At 34.6% G+C, this 20,653-nt stretch overlaps 1 protein-coding gene across 1 annotated transcript in view; it reads right to left on the reverse strand.

Moving 5' to 3' along the window:
- LOC145843135 (MAM and LDL-receptor class A domain-containing protein 1-like) overlaps positions 1-20,653 on the reverse strand; it is a 79,259-nt gene that overhangs the window by 46,363 nt on the left and 12,243 nt on the right. The window contains exons 27-67 of the mRNA XM_082950597.1: positions 20,000-20,131; positions 19,685-19,802; positions 19,149-19,378; positions 18,621-18,713; positions 18,301-18,471; positions 17,852-17,952; positions 16,659-16,824; positions 16,185-16,329; positions 15,870-16,000; positions 15,474-15,579; positions 15,137-15,296; positions 14,789-14,890; positions 14,394-14,585; positions 13,830-14,028; positions 13,454-13,573; positions 13,135-13,283; positions 12,619-12,844; positions 12,158-12,285; positions 11,515-11,642; positions 11,130-11,313; positions 10,662-10,870; positions 10,005-10,167; positions 9,464-9,554; positions 9,048-9,191; positions 8,541-8,695; positions 8,121-8,242; positions 7,469-7,610; positions 7,105-7,310; positions 6,592-6,750; positions 6,135-6,249; positions 5,663-5,849; positions 5,104-5,285; positions 4,588-4,776; positions 4,176-4,306; positions 3,765-3,925; positions 3,437-3,563; positions 2,824-3,023; positions 2,308-2,464; positions 1,094-1,258; positions 599-838; positions 24-162 (exon numbers count right to left, since the gene is read on the reverse strand). Of these exons, the coding sequence (XP_082806723.1) occupies positions 24-162; positions 599-838; positions 1,094-1,258; positions 2,308-2,464; positions 2,824-3,023; positions 3,437-3,563; positions 3,765-3,925; positions 4,176-4,306; positions 4,588-4,776; positions 5,104-5,285; positions 5,663-5,849; positions 6,135-6,249; positions 6,592-6,750; positions 7,105-7,310; positions 7,469-7,610; positions 8,121-8,242; positions 8,541-8,695; positions 9,048-9,191; positions 9,464-9,554; positions 10,005-10,167; positions 10,662-10,870; positions 11,130-11,313; positions 11,515-11,642; positions 12,158-12,285; positions 12,619-12,844; positions 13,135-13,283; positions 13,454-13,573; positions 13,830-14,028; positions 14,394-14,585; positions 14,789-14,890; positions 15,137-15,296; positions 15,474-15,579; positions 15,870-16,000; positions 16,185-16,329; positions 16,659-16,824; positions 17,852-17,952; positions 18,301-18,471; positions 18,621-18,713; positions 19,149-19,378; positions 19,685-19,802; positions 20,000-20,131 (6,365 nt within the window). The remainder of the gene's footprint in view (positions 1-23; positions 163-598; positions 839-1,093; positions 1,259-2,307; positions 2,465-2,823; positions 3,024-3,436; positions 3,564-3,764; positions 3,926-4,175; positions 4,307-4,587; positions 4,777-5,103; positions 5,286-5,662; positions 5,850-6,134; positions 6,250-6,591; positions 6,751-7,104; positions 7,311-7,468; positions 7,611-8,120; positions 8,243-8,540; positions 8,696-9,047; positions 9,192-9,463; positions 9,555-10,004; positions 10,168-10,661; positions 10,871-11,129; positions 11,314-11,514; positions 11,643-12,157; positions 12,286-12,618; positions 12,845-13,134; positions 13,284-13,453; positions 13,574-13,829; positions 14,029-14,393; positions 14,586-14,788; positions 14,891-15,136; positions 15,297-15,473; positions 15,580-15,869; positions 16,001-16,184; positions 16,330-16,658; positions 16,825-17,851; positions 17,953-18,300; positions 18,472-18,620; positions 18,714-19,148; positions 19,379-19,684; positions 19,803-19,999; positions 20,132-20,653) is intronic.

A 20,653-nucleotide genomic window follows, 5' to 3' on the forward strand; every position in this document is an offset into this window, starting at 1 on the left:
ATGATATATATAAGTATACCGACCCTGTACGGGTTTATGCAGAGCCCATTGTCGCACCTGAGGTGGTACAGGTCGCATTCCTCGGGTTTGTCTAGCTTGGGTATCCCGCAGTTGTTGAACCTGATATCGTCCACAGCTATCGAGCCCGGTATGTCGAACGACCTGTTTGAAATTTTCACAGCTTTGTTCGACTGCATGATAAATCTCAATAAGGATGATTTGTGTTTAAAAAATTTCTTACATGTAGAGTTCGTTTTTAAATTAGCGTTAATATCAAAAACAAAATACGCGTTTTTTAAAAAAGTTAGGAGCATTTTTCGTGACGTAAAACAAAACTTAGTTGTGTAATAAGCAAAGTTGAAATCAATTCATAAATCAAACTTTGGTTCTTAAATACTGTAATTTTCCTTCAGTGAAGAACGCCTAAAAAGTTTCGTTTAAGTCAAAAAGTTTTTCCAAACAACAGTTTTTTACTGCGTCAACGACGTTTATGAACGTGTTGAATCACTGAACTTGACTATTTCGCAAAATAAGCTTTTCAACTCGAGTTTTGTCGTTACGATCACTTTTTTGACTACCAACAAAATTTAAGTAAAACCTGGTGGCGGACACGATAACTTCGAACGCCCCGTTTATCCTTCCCAGGTGCAGGTTCTGGTAGTTCCACCTGTTGGGGATGTCCCTCTCGGCGATCGCCCACACCACGGTCTCCTGCAGCCCCTGTCGCACGCTCACCACCAGTTCGCCCACCTCGTGGTTTTCCGCGAAAAGGGAACTCCCCTTTGTCGAGTTGTCGATTCTCACTCGGTTGCCGCTCCTTGCCACATCCAAGTGTTCGCTTCCTGGAAAAGTTTTTTCTTTGCAAGTTTTGTTTTATGTATGTGTCAGGTTTTTTATTTACTAAAATATTTGCATTATTAGAAATTTTCTTGCATAAAATTTAATTTTTAACGAAATTTTTCTTCTTAAGCTTCTTTTATTTTTTGAACGAGCGTTAACAAACAAAAGTCGTTAAACTTATTACAATTACTAATCTCAGTAAACGATAGCTTTCGACAAAAAGTTTTTCGACTCACTGGCGCCATCCAGGTACGTGTCAGGTTTGCAGGGACCGCTGCACGGGAAGCAGGCCAGCTGGTAGTTGTCGAAGCAGCAGCCCACCTTCTGGCCGTTGCAGACGCCGTCGGCGCAGTTGAGGTTAGCGGCGAGGCCCGGGCAGTTGTAGCTGACGGTCTGCTCGTCCATGTGGAAGTAGAAACTGTTTGAAAGTTGTTTTATTTTTATTTCTTTTTTTATTAACTAAAAAGTTTAAATATAAGTCACTCATTTAAAAAAGGTTTATTAGTTAATTTCGTTTAGCTCATCATCAGAATAAACTTGCTAAAAACTGATGATATTATAGTGTAAATTTAGTTATAAACAGTAATTTTGAAATACGTAGCTAAAAATTGTTACGTCATAAAGCATAAAAGTCTGTTTAAAATGTTATTTTATTACATTCTAATTCAAACATTGCAGTTACAATAAAGTAAACAAGTGTACTTTTTTTGTTTGATTTTTTAACTAATGAAAATTGTATCTTTACATACGTGAGTACTTGTACCCAAATCATTTTAAAACTTTAAATTAGTTCAACATGTGGAAGTAGAAACTGCTTGAAGGTGATTTTATAATTATCTTTTATAAATTTTGTTTTGTGATGAAGTTAATGTTTTAAAAGTTAAAAAATGTTCTCAGCTCGTTTAATTTTATTTGTGTAAAAGTTCTTTTTACTACGAGTACACTCGTAGTGGAGCAAAAATTAATTTATTTGACAGTTTTAAGGTTTGTAGAAGTTTAAGGTTTTAAAGATTGTTTTCAAGTTAGTTGTATTTTTATGTTTAAAAGTTAAAAAAGAAAATGTCATAAATAATCGTTTTCCATAATTTACTTAAATTAAACATGAAACAAACTTTATTTTTAACAGTTTGAGACATGAAATTTATAAATTAAACAATTAAGCAAAAACCAAAACACTGAATACACAATATGTATAAACAATGAAACATTAATTAAACAATTTCAAGTTGAGAGTTTTAATTCTACACAGTGTTTCATGCAAACGCGATGATCACGATTTAAAAATTCATTTTTTAAGAGTTTTTCAACCGTGATCATCGCGTTTGCATAAAACGCTGTGTAGAATAAAAACTCTCAATTTGAAATTGTCTGGCTAATGTTCATTTGCTCTTTTTCAGTTGAGCTCTTTATTGCGGAATGACAACTCACCATATTGTTAATACGTACAAACAATGAAACCGAGCTCACCTCAGTTCGCAAGACTTTGAAGCTTCTCTCAGTACGCTGGTGACCAGCCTGGCGGGCGAGTTGATGGTCCCGTAGAACGGTTCCACCGCGAAGTAGCTTCCCAGTCCGCTCTGGGTCGAGTGGTCGGTGTCCGGTCCGTTCGACCCCGCTTGGTCAGCTGTGGTGGAAAGCATGCTTGTAAAACGTTTCGAGTTTTTTTAAATATTGCTGCAATAACGCGACAGCATAGCCTTGTTAGAGAGCTATACAAAAGCTTTCATTAAAAAAAGAGATTATTGCTGTTGTATAAATTGCGGTCATTAATAGCTGTTAGTAAAACATGCCACCGAATGTTACTGAAATTAAGATCTGTATATAGATCGCTCGACATAATAGTTAATAAATTTATAAACTTGTTAAAAAAATAAACTTAATCCCTGACTTATAAATTTTATTTTAATCTCATTTTAGAGTTATACTTAAGCCTCCATTACTTTTATTTAGTAAATATATTAAACAAACGAAACTTCAACCGACCTCTGGTCTGCACCCACTCGTACTGCCCGCTGCTCTGGTCCTGCCACCCGCAGCTGCCAGACTCGAAGTCGCAGGTGCCGCACCTTCCCTCGTCGCTGCCGTCCCCGCAGTCCTCCACGAAGTCGCACTCGAACTTGCCGTCGATTTGTGAGAAGTCGTCCAAGCAGTCGAAAGGCGGGAGCGGGGAGGGATCTTGGCAGCTGGAGATAATTAATTAAAATATTTGCTTTTAAATTTTAAGGTTTTTGGAAACTGGATTAATTTTGTTTAATACTATCATAATTACTTTTTTGACGTTGACAACTTTTAATTTTAAGTTTATAAATTGATAATTAGAAATATACGACTTAGACTTTGTTTATACTTTTCCTTTTGACAAGCAGCTTTAGAAGCTAACTTAGATTTTCTATAAACTAATTAAACGGGAGGAAGTATCAATTTTTTATTTTAAGACTCTTTAGCCTAAGACAAACAATTTTTTTAATTAAAAAAGGTATCAGTAACATTGTTGCTCAACTGTAGATAGTTTTATACGGGTAACAACAGTTGTCTTTTTGTCCTATACAACAAACAGATTTATGAGATAACTATTTAAAATGAGCTAGTAACTTACGGTCCTTCAAGTGCGACGAGGTCGTCAATAGCGACAAAACCAGGATTTCCACCGGAAGTCGCTTCTATTACGATGGCAAATGACGCTGATGACGTCACATCAACTTGCACGAACGTCCATTCCGTTGCTAAGCAATAATTAGAAATTAATTTTTGCAATAACTCGAATCAATAATTTTTGTTTAGGCCGAATACGAGATATTTCATAAACAAGTTTATAAACTTTTTTTTTAAGCTTCCGACAAAGCAGTTTTATAACGAACGTAGTTATTGAATGTTATGTGCTGACAAAGTTACAAATTCAGTAAAATGTTCTGTTGCGAACTAACTGTCTTGGCTGGGTGATGTCCACACGAGTTGTTCACCGAAATCCGAGTTTTCATCGTACATTTTGAGCTGGTTGCCCTGCCCTTTCAGCTGGTAGAACAGCACCATGCAGTACTTGTACGGAGCGTCCAAAAAGCTCTCCGCCACTTGCTCGGACAGAAGCCTGTCAGAATAAAACTGTTGAACATTTTGGACTTTTTTAACTTGCGGTGTAATAAAAGTTTTAAATAATTGCTTGTAAGGTTAAATAGCTTGAATAAATGAATACGTAAAAACAATATTTGTTTAGTGTTGTGAGTTTATTTTTTTATATTTCAGATCTAACAAGCTTATACTAAATAATATTTTCATCATTTTCTTAAGGCAGTATTTTAATTAATTATTACATTTAAATAAAGAGCACTCATTATCACCTCGCTTTGCTACCAGCAGGCTGATTGTCAGTGACAAACTCCATGAAGTGTCCCTTTCCGTTGGTGTGATCCGGCATAATTTCAGAAGATCTTCTTATCCAATCAGCATCGTCCGCGTCCTGATAGTCGATCTGGGTAAATTTAAATAGTAGATTTTTTGTTGTATATCATAGAGATCTTACATTATTACACCCTCTCTTTTGGTTTTTGATTTAGTTTTTACTAGAGTTAATGCCCGAAAAACCCAGTTGAACACTTTTTATAGACCTCCAATGTACACTTAGTACAAATTTATTATCTTTTATAATATTTTAACATTATTGTGTAAATTAATTTTTTTTATTTCTATAACATCCATAAACACACTATTTTATTATTTGATAGTTATTTTCTGATATTTCAATCAATAAACCTGACTCCAACCGCAAATTCCAACTTCGAAGTCGCAGTCGCCGATCGGCAAGCAGCCACCAAGTGACTCTGTGATGTCGTCAACAGCTTTATCGCCGTTGTTGTAAGCTCCTTCCTCAGCCTCGAACACGAGCCGGTACGGGAGTGGAGAGTTCACTCCGAACTGCGACCTCCTCCAGTTGAACCCAATCTGTGAAAGTTTTTTTGTAAAAAGAGTTAAAAAATATTAAAAAGAGATTAAAAAGAACTGAAATACTTCGTACAAACTGTCTTAAATGAGGCTTTTTTTTTATTGATTCTAATAATTCCTTAAAACTTAATTTTCATTGTAATATGTAAAAATAAAACCCTAACAAAGCTTGTTATTTTTTTGACTAAAGTTGTGATCCAATAAATTTTTCAGAAAATTTCAATAAAAATTCAAACTATAAAACAGCTTGGTACATAACATTTTGTTTGCTCTAAAAATGCCATGTAAACATGCTGTTCAAAACCTCACTCGTTTTCTCAAACTCACAGATTTGGATATGCTCCACACTTTCTTCTCCTCCACCTCGGTCTTGTAGTACACGTTCAGCTTGCCGAACTTGCTGCTCGACCCGTACAACACGAACCAGAACTTGAAGCACATGAGCGACGTCTCCGGGTAGACGGGACTTATCAGCCTCGCTACGCTGCCTTCCACCACGTTAGGACTCTCTGAGTTGGTAAATTTTTTTTTTAGATTTAATGTGTTTTCACATGTTATATTATTTGATAAATTCAACCACAGTTTCACTTTTTTAGCTGGCAACCAATCAAGGTCTTTTTACTAATTTTGTTTTGGTTTCTAAAATCTAACGTTTGAAAAAATTAACTAAACGTAAGTAAAGCATTTATGTTTAATACAAAGTTTTTCTACCACCAATCGAGGTATACTTTTACGTTTTTAGAGAGTATTTTTTTAACGACTCTTTTTTTGAATATATTAAATTCAGCTAGTTTACTAAGTTTTTCTTAAGCTTTTTATGTAACTCTTTTATTTACTTTTTTTTTCAATATAATATAAAGTAATTACTTTATATTTTTTTACCAACTTGCGAGCATGTAATGTCCAGTTTCAGTATTGGTCGTGTGGTCACCTGTCTGGGGTCCCTTGTTGCTGCTTGGGGAACTTCCCTGGGTCCACACCCACTGGTAATCCCCGTTGTCGTCCAAAGTGTACCCGCATAAATTCTTGTCTTCGAACTGGCACGTGTTCGCGTTCACCACGCACTCTCCCATCTGTATGAGTATTTGAATTTGATCGCAAAATATTTGTTTTACTTTGTACGTTTTCCTCCAACTTTAATACGTATTTACAAAAGTATCAACCGTCAATAAAAAATGTTACATTAATCATTTTTATACATTGGTCAGTTGTTAATTAAAAGTTTAGGATAAAATTGTTTTTTTTTTTGAGCTCAAGTTATTGTGATAAGATGATGCATACACTTTTCGGTAATGACAAAAAATATATGTATAATGTTATCTATGTGTCCTAACACAAGATCACTTTATCAAACTAACAGTGAATTTGATATCGTCGATAGCAATGTCACCATAAACACCTTCCCCTCTTATTGCTTCAAATACAACATTGTATGTTCCTTGATCCTTTATAGTGTATTTTGCGCTCCTCCATCTTTTATTCAAATTTATTTGTTGTAAGTTGTATTTATAAAGTAGAATTACAGCAAAAACACAAACTTTAAGCAATAAATGAAGATATGAACCAAAAGATATGAACGCACACGTGCAAGTTATTAAGTAGTTGAATATTGATTAGGTAGCAATTAAAAACTTCTTAATTGATATTTTTTACTAAAAAAATTCAACCAGTTTTGAGTATAAGGCAAATGCTAATTAATTCTAAGTTGTTATTTTATTAAAGGTAAATCTCTTAAAAAAAATGACTACTTTTTTCAAACAACCCTAAATTAAAACATCTGCTAAATTTTATTTCAAAACCAATCAAACTACTCACAGATCGCCTCTATCTCCTGCCTTCTGCCACACAACGGTCTCGCTGCTTCCCTGCTTCGTGACGTACAACTTCAGCTGCTGCACGTTCTCACCGAACATGAAGTAGTAGAAGTTCAAGCACCTGCCCGTCACCCCCACGCTGATCGAACTTACGCTGAACCTGTGTGAAAAATTTTGATGTTGAGTAAGTGTGTAAGTTTCAGCGTTTGGATAGCAATTTTTGTTATGCAAAATTAAAACATGTGAATTCTGTAGGTTGTCTTTATCTTTTTAAGCTTATAAATTACTTATAAAGTTTCAGTAAGAAATATGGTTTGATTGGTTAGTTCGAAGCAGTAGTATATATCAATTTAGGACTTAATAATCGTTAAGTTAGTATAAACTTTTGTTTGAGATAAGTAAACATTTAGCAAGATAGTTAGAGAATATCAACTTTAATGGAATAGATCTCTACAAACTTAGCATTGCCTATTATATTTTAAAAAAATTCTAAACAATTTAATTTTTTTTAAACCTGGCAGTACCGAGGTTTTCAACGCCGTCAGCTTCAAAGTACAGGTAAGTACCCAGATGGGATTTCAGGCTGTGGTCGCTAGGAGGCCCAGTGTTGTCTGTTGGGGTCGATCCCTGGTTGGTTGCCCACTTACCTTTGAGGTTTGGTACTACTTGCCATCCGCACAAATCACCAGACTCGAAGTCGCAGTCCCATGGGCTCGGTGGCTGAAATTATTGGAATTGATATAAGTTTTAACGAGTAAAACTTTATTTTTTGAACTTAATCTTGTCATTTACATTTGCAGGTAGAATATTAAATAAATGCATATTAATAACACTTCTAATGGAAAGCAACATGTGTTTAGTATCTAAGCAACACCAACTTGTGCTGGGGTGGTTGTTTTTATGGGGGCTGGGGTGGTGACGTCAACACCCGCACAAGTTTGGTGAAGTACCAGGTTGAGGTCGTCAATAGCAACCGCCCCATCGTCGAACGTTGTGGGTTTGATCGCTTCTATCACTATTCTGTTGGTAATTCAATAATTAATAAGTATCTGTTTTTGCACTTGGTTTTTTATTAATTTGTTTTCACTTTAGCTAACTTCTTAATTTTATAATAGCAATATTACTAATTAGTTTTGTCTGAAAGTTTTATAGCTTTTGTAAAACTAATATTACACAGACAACATAAAATACAAATTGTATAGTAATCACACAAACAATGAAACAAATTAAAAAATATTTACATAAAAACCATTGTTGTAGTAAAACTTTACAATAAACCAATATGAGCTGGACATAGAAAACATTTAAGTTAAAGTAAATTAAAAACTGTTACACAACTAAACTAAAAATTAAAAACTGTAGTTAAAAAACAGTGGAGATGTAGTGATTTAAAACTAGTGAAAATTAATTTTGAGATTATTTAGAACTTAAATACGTTTATAAAGTTTATTTTTTACTTCTAGATAGCACAAACTTTTATAATTTTCGAGCTCTAAACAGTGTTTAATCAATCAAGTTAATATTTCAAACCTCCATTCAGTGTTGGATTGTATGTTCACTTCACCAAACTGCCAACTGTCCTTGATATTATTAGACTGCTGCCATACTTTACCGATTCCCGTCAGCACGTCTGTTACCGATGTGTTGGCATCCTGGAAACAAAAAATTGATGTTGTAGTATGATCATTTTAACTTGGTTCGTTTAATTAGTCACGGTAGTCATAGTTATACGGTAAAGAAGACCTACATTGTTATAACTGAAATGTTGGACTCTTGGCTTTATGAGTGTAGTCTAAACATATTCAAATTAAGTTTTATTGTCAGGAAAAATAAAGTTTACCAAATGTGGTAAACCTTAAAATCTATAAATGAAAAAAAAAACAGAGTCTCGTTGCAAAATATGATGCTATTGTCTTCGTTAGGTATGTCTATACAGCACCAAACACTCACCTGCGCGTATATGGAAAGCGTACTGATGCTCTCTCCCATGAGGAAGTAGTTCCACTGGAAGCAGGCGGCACCAGTGGCAGGGTACGTCTCGCTGACGTACCAAGCCCTCAGCGGGTCGTCGGTGCTCCCACTCGCCTCCATGTACACGAAGTGACCTGTGAGAATGTAATAACTAAGTACACGAAGTGACCTGTGAAAATATGTGTATTTGGTTAAATATAAGATAAACCTTAGAAAACCAAGATGGTTTATCTTCATGCGCCCGGATTAATTAAGTTGGTAGCTAGCATTTATACAGATAATTTGTTATAAAAAGTTACATTAGTTTACTAACATTTATATGGCAATTATTTACAAAACAAGTTTTGCTTTACATAACATTTTTGAAGTCAAATTGAAAACTTATGGTTAGAATTGAAGCTAAGAAGTAATTAAGTTATTGCGCTCAACAGGAAAAATTTTTTTAAATGTATTTTGCCTTCAACATTTTATTCCTCTCCAGCTCACCTTCGGAAGTGCCAGTGGTGTGGTCCACCACCGGTCCGTGGTACCTCGTGGGGACGTCCCCCGTTGACCACATCCAATCGAGACCGTCGTCCTGTTTCTTGTAGTTGTTCCAACCGCAGTTGTCCACTTCAAAGTCGCACGTACCTGTTGTTTTGTCATTAGTTGTAAAAATTTGTTGAAATTACAACACGAGATTTAAAATAAGTTAAAATTAAGGCAAGACTACGGGTGCTTGAATCTTTGCAAAACTTTAACGTAACATCATCTGAAGCAAAAAAATTTTATCTCATTTTCTCGAATAATTTCATTGGTAACTTTAAATTTTTTAAAGACTTGGAAAAAACACAAACACTGCCATTTGGTGGATAAAAAATACTACATCTATATAAATGTATATAAAGTTGTGTTAACATCACCTGGTGGCGGACACTCCCCTTCTTTTATCTTGAAATCGTCGATTGCGATGTCGCTTGCCGGCGCGTTTCCTCTCACTGCCTCGAATGATATCTGAAGAGTAAGTTAAATTAAATGTATATGCTATAAAGTACATAGTTGGATGTGTGGAAAGCATTTGGTTCAAACAAAACTCAAGTAAAATTTTACATACAATGAAACAATTGATGTCATACAAACTTAGTAAAGTATTTTTGTGTAAGCCGTTTAAAATAGTTTGTTATGCAGCTTTTTAACGAGTGATCGAGTGATAAAAAGTTTACGGTTTGTTAAACCAGCTCTCTCAATCTAAAAAAACTAAAACAAGACTTAATATTTTACTTCGTCGTTAGTTAAACTATGAAGGTAAGTTTCCCATAAACCAAAATTACACAACTTTTTACACTTATTGTATTTTAAACTTTTTAAGTCTTTATTTCAACAGCTAAGATAAAGCTAGCACGGTAAAATAAACTGAGAAACTAAAAATTTAAAACCGAGCATTTATTAAAAAAAATCTCAAACCTGGAAGTTGTAAGAAGTGGGCTGCAGGGTGGCGCGCGCGAGTCGCCACTGGGGGCCGCTGTTTCCGAACCTCGACCACAAGAGGTCCTTGTTCTGGTCGAACTCTCCGTACGGGTGGGTGTACACGTTCAGCGTGCCCTGCCCGCTCCCGTACATGTGGTACCTTTTGTTTACCAAATTATAAAAATTCAGTTTTGGTGGTCAGATACTCGATGTTTTGTTGGTTTTTTATTAAAATTAATGAGGGGTTTTAGAAATGTATAGAGATGTTATCTTTAGGGAGTTTAAGCAGTTTTGTTAAAATTAAAAGCTTTCGTTTCAAAGTAAGCAATAACGAGTAAAACTTGAAAAATAAATTAAACAAAATTGATAAGACTTTTATAACCACTTAAGCAAAGCTTGTTTAGTTGAAAAAACAAATTAATCAAAAAAAAATAACACCATTTGAATAAAACTTGTTTAGTTGAAAAAACAAATTAATCAAAAAAAATAACACCACTTGAGTAAAACTTGTTTAGTTGAAAAAACAAATTAATCAAAAAAAATAACACCACTTGAGTAAAACTTGTTTAGTTGAAAAAACAAATTAATCAAAAAAAATAACACCACTTGAGTAAAACTTGTTTAGTGAAAAAAACAAATTAATCAAAAACTCACCAGAAGTAAATGCACTGCGGGTAGGTGGTCTTGGGGTGATTCTGGCTTGCCACCCGCGCCCTCGCCCCGATCGGCTGGTCGTACAGCGAGGCCAGGTAATAGAACCCGTTCTCCGTCTGCAGCGTGTGATCTTCGGTGGGCCCTGTGACGTCATAATGAGGGGACTTGCCTTTCGCGCGCGCCCAACCCGCGTCGTCTCCGGTGTTGACCTTTGGTTTGTTTAAATATTAAGCATTTATCTTTATAATGTCATAAGTGCAGTATACACCATTTAACTTGTATTAGTTTCAAAAAATCTGTCCAGGCTTGAATATGCTGTGTAATTTATTAACTATTTTTTAAGTTTAAATGTTTAGATTAAAGTCAGAAGTTATTAATTAACTAATACTTTTATAATATTATTTTTACCATTCAAAAAAAAAATTTTTGGATGTTTTTACTTAGACTTAAATAAAGTTCTCAACAAACCCCGTTCAGATTACAGTTGGTCGACTCGAAGTCGCATTCCCTCTGCTTCTGCGGGCACTTCGTATACGTCACGTTGACGTCATCGATGGCGATGTCACCGTCGTAACTGTTCAGTCGTTCCGCTTGGAAGAACAGCGAGTAGTGCAAGTTCTCCGCGTTGAACTCGAAGTACGCGTAGTTCCATCTGAGGGGGTTTTATTGTTTTGCATTGCTTGATGACGTGAGCGTGCATGTTATAGTTAAAGTGAAAGCTTGTGTTGTTTAGCTTTTCTTGTGGTTAACTTTGAAATAAAACAGTGTAAACTAAAAATAGTGATAACTTTCACCTAAACCCTATAATTTAGCATTAAGCAAAAAAAAAACGTGCAACAAAGAGGAAACTGACTGGTTTCCTTGTGAACCCTCCCTGGACCATATGTTCCAGTAAGTGTCGTCTTTGTCGTGATTTATCCTGGTCAGCTTCAACTTGCCGACACTCGGTCCGAACATGTAGTAGTTGAACTGCACGCATACCTGAGGTATTAAGTTTGTTTTTAATTGTTACTTCTACTACTAGTTGTATTAAGTTTAATGGGTCAATTTTTCCATATAGAAACTCAAGTTTAAGCTGTACACACACCAAGTATAGCTCAAGTTTTAAATTAAATGCTTTATTCTAGCTATTGACCACAATTGGAAATACTATTTATTAGTTTAAAGTATAACTTTAACGGTTTCAAGCTGTATAAATGTCAAGAGAGGAAATAGCTCACTTAAAAACCTACAGTTTTAATTGTGGTAATTTTAAAAACTCTGATGTACATTTACTTAACTAAACTTAGGCTTTTGGTAAATTTAACTTTGGCTTGTGAAAAATTTAACAGAGTTAAAACTTTTAACTAGCGTGCCCGAAAAATCTAACTGTGGCTCACACATAAAACTTTTTATTTAAAGTATAATTGCTTAAGTTTGTTTTACCACCTTGTCTAAATCTTTTTCAACTGATATCTTATAAAAAACAAAAGTAAAAACTGTTTTGTGTGACAAACCTTGGGATCGGCAGAAGTGGCGGGAGGTTGGGGATACGTCACAATCCTCGCTTTCGTGTTAAGTTGATCCCTATTGGTCGAGCTCACGTACATCATGTGACCTCCTTCTCCGATGGTGTTGTCGTAGTCTGAAAGTTTTATGCAGAGTTTAGTAGGAAAAAATGTTATCTGAAAACATCATGCTGCAACAATTGTTGCCATTGTATCCGGTATAACCTGAACACTGCAGCCTTCTCTAAAAACTAGAGTAAAACTTAATGCACTGTTGCACTTTTTATAAGATATAACTTTAAAAGCATTTTATTAATTTTTCAGTTCCTCAAGTTAGTAAGTTAGGAAAGGCCTATTTTGTAAAGTTGAAATGTTTTTTCGCTTTTGAAATTATTTCTAAAAGTTTTTGAAATCATACTTAAAGCCTAAATTTTATTAGATTTAGAAAAATATTCAAATCAAATAAATACCAGGTCCGGTAATGTTGAGGGCGTCCACATCACTAGCCACTCCTAGCGTCCAATCAAAATCGTCCTTGGTCTTTTCCTGGTACCACCCGCACGTCCCGCTCTCGAAGTTGCACGTGGGGTCGACGTTGGGTGGCGTGTACGTTGCCTGGCAATTGACGAAAGTGACGTCATCCACCCAGAACTCCGTGACACCGTTCGCTTGTGTTGGCATGGCGATCAGCATCAGCTGGTGTTTGTTTTTTTTTTCATTCTTACAGTTAGTATTTTTATATAAAACTAATATCAACCTTGATCAAACTGATCGTTTGTATAAGGTTTTGACAAATACATTTATTATATGATTAAACTTATTATATTTTTTTGATATCCTTTTAAACTTTACTTTGATTATTTATTATGATACAGAACTAGAATACTTAAAATATAACATTTAAACAAATTTTATACTCAGTAGCTGTTTTTTTTTATTTCAATAAAGCATTTTCTACCTTAAAATAAACATTCAAAACGAAATACCTTGAAACCTCCTTTTTGTTGACCGATATCGACTGTTTTCTTGGTCCATTTATAAAGATCAGTGGGTCCGTCCAAAGCCCAAATGTCAACGTGTTTGTTGTTATTTGTTGCTTTCGGGTACAACCTCACAAAAAGTGAACCTGGGTCGCCTACAACAAGTTTAAGTTTCTTAATTGTAAATCAATTAAAACTGTTGTGAAAATTTTTAGGTGTTTTTATCAAGACCAGTTTTAACTTTTAGAAAAGTAGCAATAACATTTTTACTTGATAATTGTCTAGTATCCATAGTTTATAAATACACTTTAAAACAAGTTTATACCTCCGATAAACATGTTAAATTGCATCTGGCAAGCGAGACTGGTGTTGCCAAGGGTAACCGTTTCTATGGTGGCGTTTGCAGAAACTTGAGAAGGTCTCGTGTCAACGTACAAGATGTTTCCTATATATTTGTATGCAAGTATTTTTTAAAAGTTTCTAACTTTCTGATTTATTTGTAATTCATTAATTTGAAACATACTATTTGTTGCTTTTAATGTTATAACAGTTAATAGTTTATTACCATTTTTAATTACAAATTTGTAGTAATGATTTTAAAGGTTTTTTAGATTTACGAAGTTACGTTATATGAAGAAGTTTTTCTGTCTCCAACGAACTAGTTTTTTTCCAAACCAACAAAATTTGTCATGGCAACGAACCTCTCGAACCCGCTGTAGTGACGTCACCGGTGGGCAACCCGGTCACGGTTGACTGAACATCCTGGACCTGATCCCTGTACCACACAAGTCCTCCCACCGAAGTGTCCGTCCAACCGCATTTGCCGGTTTCGAAGTCGCACGAGGCGCAAGAGAGCTCGTCATATCCGGTACCAGGGCAGTCAGACACGAAGTCGCAGATCTGAAGAAAAAAGATGTTTGTGAAAACTTTTCACTGCAGTGAGGTTGAGTTTTATTTTGAAGCAAAAGCATTGTAATTTTTTTTTCTAAACTTGTTAAACAATGAGTAATGATTAATATTTTTAAAATCTTTAGTTTGAAACCTCTACAAGTTTAAAAGTTATCAAGAAAGACTATTAATAAATAGCTCTTTGTAAAATTTAACTTAGCTAAAAAAGCATTCTTTTAAATACTATCAGGAGATTTTATGATGTAAAAAAACAGTAGTACTGTAAAGAACTAGTACTCTTAACTTAAACATCAGTTAGTTTAAATTATTTTCTTTTTTCTTTTAATAAACTTTTAGAATTATAAACTAATTCTTACCTTTTCGTTCTTGATGCAAGTGTACCCGTCCGAGCAAACAGACTCGCCTGGTTGGCATGGAGACGGGGGCGGAGGGGTGGTGGTGCCTGGAGGGAGGTTCCCTGACGTAAAAGTGCACCCAGGCGTGAAAGTGACGTCATCGACAGCCGTGTCCCCCAAGTGGCCGCTACCCACGACCGCTTCTATCAAAATCTGTAAGGATTGTTTTTTTCATTAAAAACTTTACAGTTGACTAGTTTTTTTTTGTATACTGTGGCAACTTGAGTAATAGTTATAACAGTTAGTAAACTTTTTCTTTAAAATCTTCAGACAGTTTTCTATAAATATGTATGCGTTGATTTTTCTAAATACTTTTGTCTACTGCAACATAAAATGAACACATTGAAAAATCTAACTTGATAGTTTCTTGTTTCAGAGAGCTTTATGTCCTGCCTCACGAACAAATCCTGCTGGAGAGAGTCCTGCCTGCTCCAGAGCAAAGTCCAGTCTCCGCCGTACTGAAAATTCAAAACTAGTTTTAAACAAAAACAGAAAGTTTTAAATCGTTTGTCACCAAATAAACGTAAAGTTTGACTTTTCTGCCACAAAGACCTTAATTATCAAACGATTGGAAGTGTTATTTAAATTTATAGAATCACTATTATGGTTACCTAAAAAAACATTCATACAAAGTTTTTAACACAAATTACCATAAATATTACTGTTTAATTCAATAGCTAGTATTTATTATCCTAAATTTTTACCTCATATCTTTTGTAGACGTTCAGCGACCCGACGTGGATGCCGACCATGTGGTAGTAAAACCTCATGGTGCAGTCGCTAGAGGGCGCAATAACGGGGAACGCGAACACCGCGTTGTCACCTTCAATACGGGGGTAAGCCGAACTCGCGTATATGAAGTGTCTGTAAATAAATTACACACATATAATAGAGCTTTTGTTGCGGTTCTGAAATTGACACTACAACACTTTTTGTTCAAATGTTTTTGTTTTCCGTACAATTAACTAATTCGTTTTAAAAAACTATAACAATGATAAATTTTTTCACTGAGTTTATAACTTGTTCAGCAATTTTTCTTACCCGGATGGTAAATTGACTGTGTGATCCCTCGTAGGAGTAGGTTGTCCGACAAGGTCCAACGGGGATTGAAGCTGCCAGTCGAAAGTTCCAAGTCCCGCGTTGAATCCTAAATATGGAAACAAATTTAGTTAAAATTGCTTTTAATACCTTTCTGCTTTTTAAGTAATTTTGACTCGAAATTTACTGACTAAGCCAAGTGTCTTTTTAAGTCAGGATAATAAGTTTGTATAGCATAGATAATAGTGCACAACTTTAAATCTCTTTTTGGTTTGCTTTACTAAAAATTTTAGCGTAACCAAGTTTAGTTTTAAAACTGCATTAAAACATCAAATGTACAACCAAACAAGTTGGTCGCATACAAACAAAAAAAAATTACAGGAAAACAATCCGGCTTACCATTGCAAAAGTTTCCGTTCTCGTAGTCGCAGGTGGTGTACGACTGACAGTTCGCTTCGTCACTGCCGTCCCCACAATCGTCCGAAAGATCGCATTGGAACTCTTTGCTGATGCAAGCCCCGTTCGTACATCTGGAGTATATTTTTGGTTTATCTTGATCATTTTATATAAATACAATCAAAAATGAATTTTAATAAGTTTGAAAGTTTAAGTCAACCTCTTGATTAGAAAACAAAAAAAAAGCTATGGGTAAAAGCTCATTAAACAATGATAGAAAAGTTTTTGTTTTAACATCTGCACAAAACCATCACCAACGTGAACTGGTCGGACGTGCAAGGGGCGGTTTGGGGTTGGGGAAGTCCGCAATTGACGAATGTGACGTCATCAATAGCAAGGTCGCCCACTCCGCTGTAACTCTGCGTCGCCTGGAAGGTGATCGTGAACCTCTCGCGCACTCGACCTTAAACGGTTGAATAGTTTTGAAAAATCATGTTTTTAACGTAATACTTAACAGTTTTGTGTATTTTTTTTTACAATTTTTACTAATATTTCTGATGCTATAAACTTATTTCTAAGAGTAAACTGAAACGTTGTTCTCAGCTAACCGCATATAACGTTAATAATCTCAAAAATCTACTAATAAATTAAACCTTTTAAACTTTTTAGTTCTTGATAAACCAAAAACAAACACTGCTGTCAAAACAAGTTTTATATTTTCTCACCGACACTCAAACTGGTGAATACAGACATTACTCGGGTTAAAAAACCAACTACAAAACAAAAACTCACCGATGTAAACGGTGACGGGTACCCACTGGTCGCCGTTGTCGGTGTTGTGGAACCACACCTGCGTCTTCACGTTGGCCTGCCTCACGACCACCCTCAGTTCTCCGCTCGAGGGATTCCCCGAAGACGGCTTGAACCCGTCGCCGTACATGTGGTACCAGAACTGCATCTGATTGGGTGGAAAAATATTTTGTAAATTTTCCTTAAAACCATTTTCTTTAATATTTTTTTCTAATAATAAATAATAATAAACTAAATATTTTCTTTAATTAAAAATTAATTAGTTTTCATTTACTTCTAAGGTTTTTCAAGAAAAACTGAATCCTTCTTAGACTTAGACTTCTCTGCAGATTAAACAAAAAAAATGCGATGTTTTTTAACACTTTTAACTTAAAGTTCGTATGTTGATTGGAAAAAAAGCTTTATGTTTTTTTTAAGGATTGTTTTTTTTTTCATAGCAGTTTCACTACGGACTTACGTTAACTTTTTATCAAAACAACCAACGTTAAGAAAATAATTTACTGCATGGCTGGGACAAAATAGGTTACAGGAATTGATAACTATTTATAAAAAAAATTACTGTTTCAAAGAATTTATTTACAAAACAATGTTTTGCCCTGTGGGGATCTCAAGTTATAAGTAGATTTCAAAAACTAAAACACACATGTATGAAGACATTGCTACTCCTAAAACAAACCGACATTATTTATTGACTTGTATCTTAAATACTTTTCAAAAATCTTTAAAAGTTGTTTAACTATTACAGAAGTGAAACTTTTTTTATTTTTGCTTGAAATTTCAGTTATGTTTATAATTAATTAAGACTAGTTAAGTTTTTAACTTTTGATTGAATTATAATAAACTGAGTCTGCACCACTTTAAAACAAAATCAATTTTATGTATCTTCAAACTTCCAGTTGGATTGAAACTGCATTAGATATAAAATTTTAAAGTGCTTGTTTTTAATTTCTCAGTCGTTTATCTATGATGTCATATAAGCAAAAATCAACTGACACTTTTCACAGTATTTTTGCAGAAAAATGTTGTTGTTATCAAGTATGAGATTCCTATAACTTGTTCACTTTTGTAGCACACTTAGTTTTATATTAGGTTAATTGATGTAGTTTTAATGATTAAAATTGCTACTAAACATCTTAGCCTCTATCTTTAGTATTTGCCACAACAATTTAACAAACTTCACAAGTGGAGCTGGTTTCTCCTATCAGCGGTGATATCAACACGGCCTCAGTGGCAAACGGATCTGCACTCGGCTGCGCTTCCACAAGCATGTAGTAACCTGAATACATTTCAAACTAATTGAAATATTGTAAAGTGATTTTGAAATACATTAGAATTGTTTTCTACAAAGAAGAGTGTAATATATTAAAGTTTTTTTGATTAATGTTGTACACAATAACTTTTCGTAAAAAAAAATACAAAACTAATTGTCTGTTTTTTCTAACAAACTTTTTAATTTCATTTTAAACTCTAGCGTTGATTAAAATTTAAATATAAACATATTTCTTTTATGATTAAAAATTATCTTTTAAAATAACAATGCAATTACAAAACAACAAACACAGCAACTTTTTTGTTTCAATTCAAACCTAGTTTTCAAAACAAAAACTATCAACTAATTTCAAACCCTGTCCGGTGCCAAGCGTGTGGTCGGTGGACGGGCCGGTGTTTATGGTCGACGTTCCGTCCCTGTCCCGTTGCCACGTGAACGTGGAGGCTGACACGTCCGTCCAGCCGCACTGTCCGCTCTCGAAGGTGCACTGACCGCAGTTCTGTTCGTCCCACCCGTTCGGACAATCTGGTTTGGTTGTTATTAATACAAAGTTTAAAAAAAATAAAAGTATAAATAAGCCAAGATATATAGGGTTTTGTTAGAACGTTGTTTGTAAGACTGCACGAAAAAAAATCACAACGCAATCTGTTTGAGAATCTATTTAAACTGATTACCTTGTACAAAGTCGCAAATATTGTTTGTGTTCACAAGTTCGTCGCTCGATCCGCAGTTTACAGACGTAGAAGGGGGCGGTGTGACGCATTGTCCTGCAAAAGTAATAAAGTTTATATAAATATAGATTTTGTTAGTGTTTACTACTTCCGATGTTAAACTTCTAAATTTTAGTTGTATAAAAATATTTGACTGCCTTTCAAAGTCGCTGCTGTTCATTGAAGCGTTTATATAAAAAATCGTTTAAAAACTTTATTTATTTATTAAAAAGTTGTTTATAAAATCTTTAACTGAGGGAAGTCTCATACAAAGTTACGCAGTAATTTAAATGACAGTAACATGTAACTGTATTGGCTTAACACTTTACAACTCACCAAGGTAAGTGACCACGTCAAAAAGTTTTAGTCACGTCTTAAGAGACAATTCAAGAATAATAAACTTATATACTGTTTACGTAATTATTAACAAGTTATATTTTACGTGACACTACAATTTATTTGTTTTAGCTTAATACTTTATTTACAACTCACCCAGGTAAGTGACCACGTCGTCCACCGCGATGTCCCCGTTGAAGCTGGACCCGATGGTGCCCTGGAAAATCAGGTGGAACTGGTCGTTCGTGACCACGTTCACGGCCACGTAGATCCACTTGTCGCCGCGGTCCTGGTCGTCGCTCCATATCACTTGATCCACGTAGGGGAATTCACCGGATTGGAGAATCACTTCCAGGCTGCCCATCGACGACCCTTTCATGTGGTACCTGGGATGAAAAAAATTATGAATTACTTAATGTTTGATTTTATACATGCAAAGTTGTTTTGTGAAACAAGGTATGGTCACTTCAAGTTGATGCGGTTAAAATTTAAAGTCAACTTAAAAGTTGCGCTTTTGATTGTAAATTTACCAAACATTTTGATTAGTATATGTACATAGCAAAAAAGCTGCAATCAAAAACGAAAAGTAATCACTGTTCTGAACCTTTTACAAAATCAAATAACATTAAAGCGCTATAAAAATAAATCGAAAATACAAGAAAAACTATTATACTATGTTATGTAATAATTACCAGAAAGTGAGACAATGGTTGTTGTCGTTCAACCCGATTTTCGTGAAGACTTCAGATAAAATTCTGGCTTGATCGCCCTGCACTCTGGGAGAAGAAGCCTCGATGTAGATGTAAAAACCTGAAAAAAAATTGAGGCTCGTTTGAAAACTGTACTTGTAACAGTATTTATATACTTGAGGCTGTTAGCAAGTAAGCATAAAGAAAATCAAGCATTTCATTTTTTTTTATCTTTTTTTACTGGTTATACACATACATGCACTTTGGAAAAAAAATATATTTAAAAAACTCATTTTCGAAACCGATTTATTTTCTCACCGTTTCCTGAGGTGTGATCCCCGGAGGGACCGGTATCCACGGAGGACGTGGACCCCTTCTTTCTCACCCAATCAAAATCGTCCCCTCCCATGTTTATCCAACCACAATCGCTGTTGTCGAAGTTGCAGTTTGCTGCGATTGTAAACAAAGTTATTGATTTTTTTTTAGTAAAATTTCAAATATTTACCACAACGTGTATGTAACCAGAGTTATCATGTCTATTGTATATTAGCTAGTTGATTGTTAAGAAATGCTACTTTTTAGTTTTGTTAGAAAAATTATTTTTTTCAAAAACATACTTAATTTAAAATATTGTTTTATGGACTTTTTTAATCTTATTTTTTATCTAAAAGCTTATTTTTTGTTTATTTTTTTTATACTTAATTTTTTAATGCGCTTATTTAAAATTCAAAGTTGCTCAAAACCTAAAAACGGTTTTGTTTTAGTCATTTGTAAAAATTGTTCATGTTGTTCTGGAGAAAACAATAACTTTTCCCAACATTACTTACGCATCTTATTAAAAACTAATTCTAACTTACAGGTTTTAAGTAAGAGTGCAACAAACTAACATATATAATATATTACAATACTACCAAGGTTGTGATATGCTAACTGAATTTTCTTAAACGCAACTTTACACAAAAGTTACCTGAT

The sequence above is a fragment of the Thalia democratica genome, chromosome 8 (assembly GCF_965202585.1).
Source record: "Thalia democratica chromosome 8, ktThaDemo2.hap1.1, whole genome shotgun sequence".
In the NCBI taxonomy this organism is placed as follows: domain Eukaryota; kingdom Metazoa; phylum Chordata; class Thaliacea; order Salpida; family Salpidae; genus Thalia; species Thalia democratica.